A 2,867-nucleotide genomic window follows, 5' to 3' on the forward strand; every position below is an offset into this window, starting at 1 on the left:
ACACTTCATCCAGAACAGGGTGGCAAGATATGGCATGAAATCCATCCATCCATTTCCAAAACCTGCTTATCCAGAGCAGGGCAGTGGGAAAGCTGGAACCCATCCCACCAGAATCGAGCACAATGGTAGAGACAATCCCTAGATGGGCCAACAGCCCATTACAGGGTGAACACACAGACACATATTAGGGGCAAATTTAACACTTGTGCATTCCACTTTTGTTTAATGTTGTAAATAGAGTCTTGTGACAATAATAGCACATATTTTGCGAAGCCCCCTGAGATGAAACTATGAATAGCATTAAAACATCTACTCATTTATTTATCCATCCATCCATTTTCTAAACCCACTTACCCAGGGTAAGGATGTGGGGAACCTGGAGCCTATCCCAGCAAGCTTTGGGTACATGGCAGGAACAATGCTCGGCTGGTGTGTCAACCCATCACAGAGTGAACACACACACACACGCACACACCCACTAGACCTAATTCAGCATCACCAATCCACTTAACCTACAAGTCTTTGGACTGTGAGAGGAAGCCAAGAGCACCAGGAAACTCACATGGACACAGAGAGAGACTGCAAACTCCATGCTGGACGTATCTGGACGTATCTGGGCCTTGAGCCCTGGTCTCTTTGTTGTGAGGCGGCAGCGCTACCACTGCATCTCCGTGCCACCCAAGCATTAAATAGGATGACTTAATTATGCTTATTAGTACACAATTTGTTTTTAAGGAAATTTTTTTAGAGGCATTAAAATGATACATAGGCCATGCACTGTAATCTTTCATTTATTACAAGATAACAGGCTTCATGTTACGAGATGCATAAAGATCTCAAAAGTTTCTCTCTTCTTATAAAGTAAATACATTTCTGTTACGACACACAAACTTTACAATAATCTGTGTTTTTAAGACTTGTTAAATTAGATGAATTTCCTGCTCTAGTTGAAGGAAATGGCTAATGGAAAATGCTCTTGTTCTTTATTATGTCTAAAACCTAAAAAATTCTACCCAGCGAATCCCCCTTAATCCACCACCGCCCCCCAACCAGATTTTGCTGTTCAATGGATTAAGGGGGGACAGCAGGACTCACGTTCTGGGAGGTGGACTGTGAAGATGTTACGTCAATGATGCGGGGCTTCTCAATGATCCGTGCCGTGCGGCTGCCCTTCTCTACAATTCCTATGATCCAGGCCTGGTGGCCTTTGCCATACCTGGGAGACTTTATCTCGGCGCAGAAACGAGCAGCCTGCTCACGAGGCAGACAGATGAGCAGGCCGCCGGACGTCTCCGGACACATGCCGTGCACTAAGCCAAACATTTCTCCACGGGCTTTACTCACGGCAGCCATCTTGGCGATTACAGGGAGATTGTGAATGACGAATGACACTTCGTTCCTTTGCTGCCGGGCCAGGTTCTGCGCATGTCCCAAAATCCCAAACCCCGTGATATCCGTTGCTGCATGGGCGTTGAAGATGTGCATCAAGCTCGCTGCTGTCCGGTTTAGTCTATCCATGTTGGTTATCGCCTCCTGATATGCCAACTCGACCTCTTCCTCCGTTACCACCAGCTTAATTTTATTCCATTTTTCAGGATTATCCAGCCACTGGTGAACTGCAACAGCGACCTGTGTCCCCAAGGGCTTCGTTAAAACAAGAACATCTCCAGGGACAGCATTGTCTGGCATAATAAAGCAGTTGGTCTGGCATACGGTGGTTGCCACTCCACCTACAAGAATCCATGGATTTAAAATGGTGTGGCCTCCAGTTATTGTTGTTCCGGCCTCCTCTGCCACATCCTTATATCCCTTGATGATCAATGGAATGATTTTGTCTCTTTCCTTTCCTGTCATTTTATTACTCACCCCCAGAAGCATTAACATGCTATCACATTTGGTGACTCCTACAGCATATAGGTCACTTAGGACATTGGCACAGGCAATGCGACCCATCATGTACGGGTCATCAACAATCGGATAAATGAAATCAGTCGTCTGGACCAAAGAAAGACCTCTGTGTCTAAGGGGAATGACGCAAGTATCCATTCCAATTCCCAGTCTCGGCATACCAGGTCCAAAAAACAGGTCGTCTTCCTCAAAACGGCTTTCTTGCAGATTTTCTAAATATTGCTGTAATATATGCTGAGGCACCTTGCAACCCATCTCCCGTATTTCTGAAAACTGAGTCAATGCAAACTTTCTCTCAGGTTGGTAACTCTCCGCATTAAACAGTCGGGAAGCCATTTCATTGACAATAGCTTCTGCCAAAGCCCAAACCTGATGTCTGTGCTGAAGACCCTTCTCACCAAAAAGGCTACTTCTGCCAGCTGTAGTGTCCCGTGTTGACATCTCAAAAGAAGAGCACAAATAGACTGGCACTGTCTTGGCATGACTAACATGTTTATTAGTCACTCCCCACCTCTAGCATTTCAACGCTACAGCCTTCCTAATTTCTTTAAAGTGAACTTACCCACAATTCCAAGAACCACATTTGAATGAGTTAGCATTCAGCTTACCATGCATATTTAATTAGGAATGACAAACTGTGTCTTGTAGACTCCTCCAAATGGAGTGTATTGGTACATTATGAACAAGCTAGGTGGCTTGGCGATGCTTTATCTTTCTCCTGCCGTGTGCCTGGCCATTACTAGGACTGATTCCAGCTTTTCCACGATTCTCCTCTGGGTAAGTGGGTTTAGGAAATGGATTGATGGATAGTGGATGAATGATACACTTTAACAAGTCTGAAAATGTGTGAGGGTGGCACAGTGGTTAGCATTGCTGTCTTGTAGCTGTTGGCAATTGAATTCTCTTCTAGTCTACACACTTTCTGCATTGGCTTTGTTCTTGATGTCTGGTGACTTGAT

The 2,867-nt window shown here is 45.0% G+C and overlaps 1 protein-coding gene across 1 annotated transcript; it reads right to left on the minus strand.

The window, feature by feature from the left end:
- Positions 1-1,071: 1,071 nt before the first annotated feature.
- LOC120530072 (selenide, water dikinase 1-like) lies at positions 1,072-2,244 on the minus strand. Its single transcript, XM_039754218.1, has one exon. The coding sequence runs from the start codon at positions 2,242-2,244 to the stop codon at positions 1,072-1,074; it is 1,173 nt and encodes a 390-aa protein (XP_039610152.1).
- Positions 2,245-2,867: the final 623 nt, after the last annotated feature.

This window comes from Polypterus senegalus, chromosome 5 (assembly GCF_016835505.1).
Source record: "Polypterus senegalus isolate Bchr_013 chromosome 5, ASM1683550v1, whole genome shotgun sequence".
NCBI lineage: Eukaryota > Metazoa > Chordata > Cladistia > Polypteriformes > Polypteridae > Polypterus > Polypterus senegalus.

Excerpts from the sequence above, each read along its gene's own strand:
- LOC120530072 (XM_039754218.1), bottom strand. The coding sequence starts at position 2,244 with ATGGCTTCCCGACTGTTTAATGCGGAGAGTTACCAACCTGAGAGAAAG.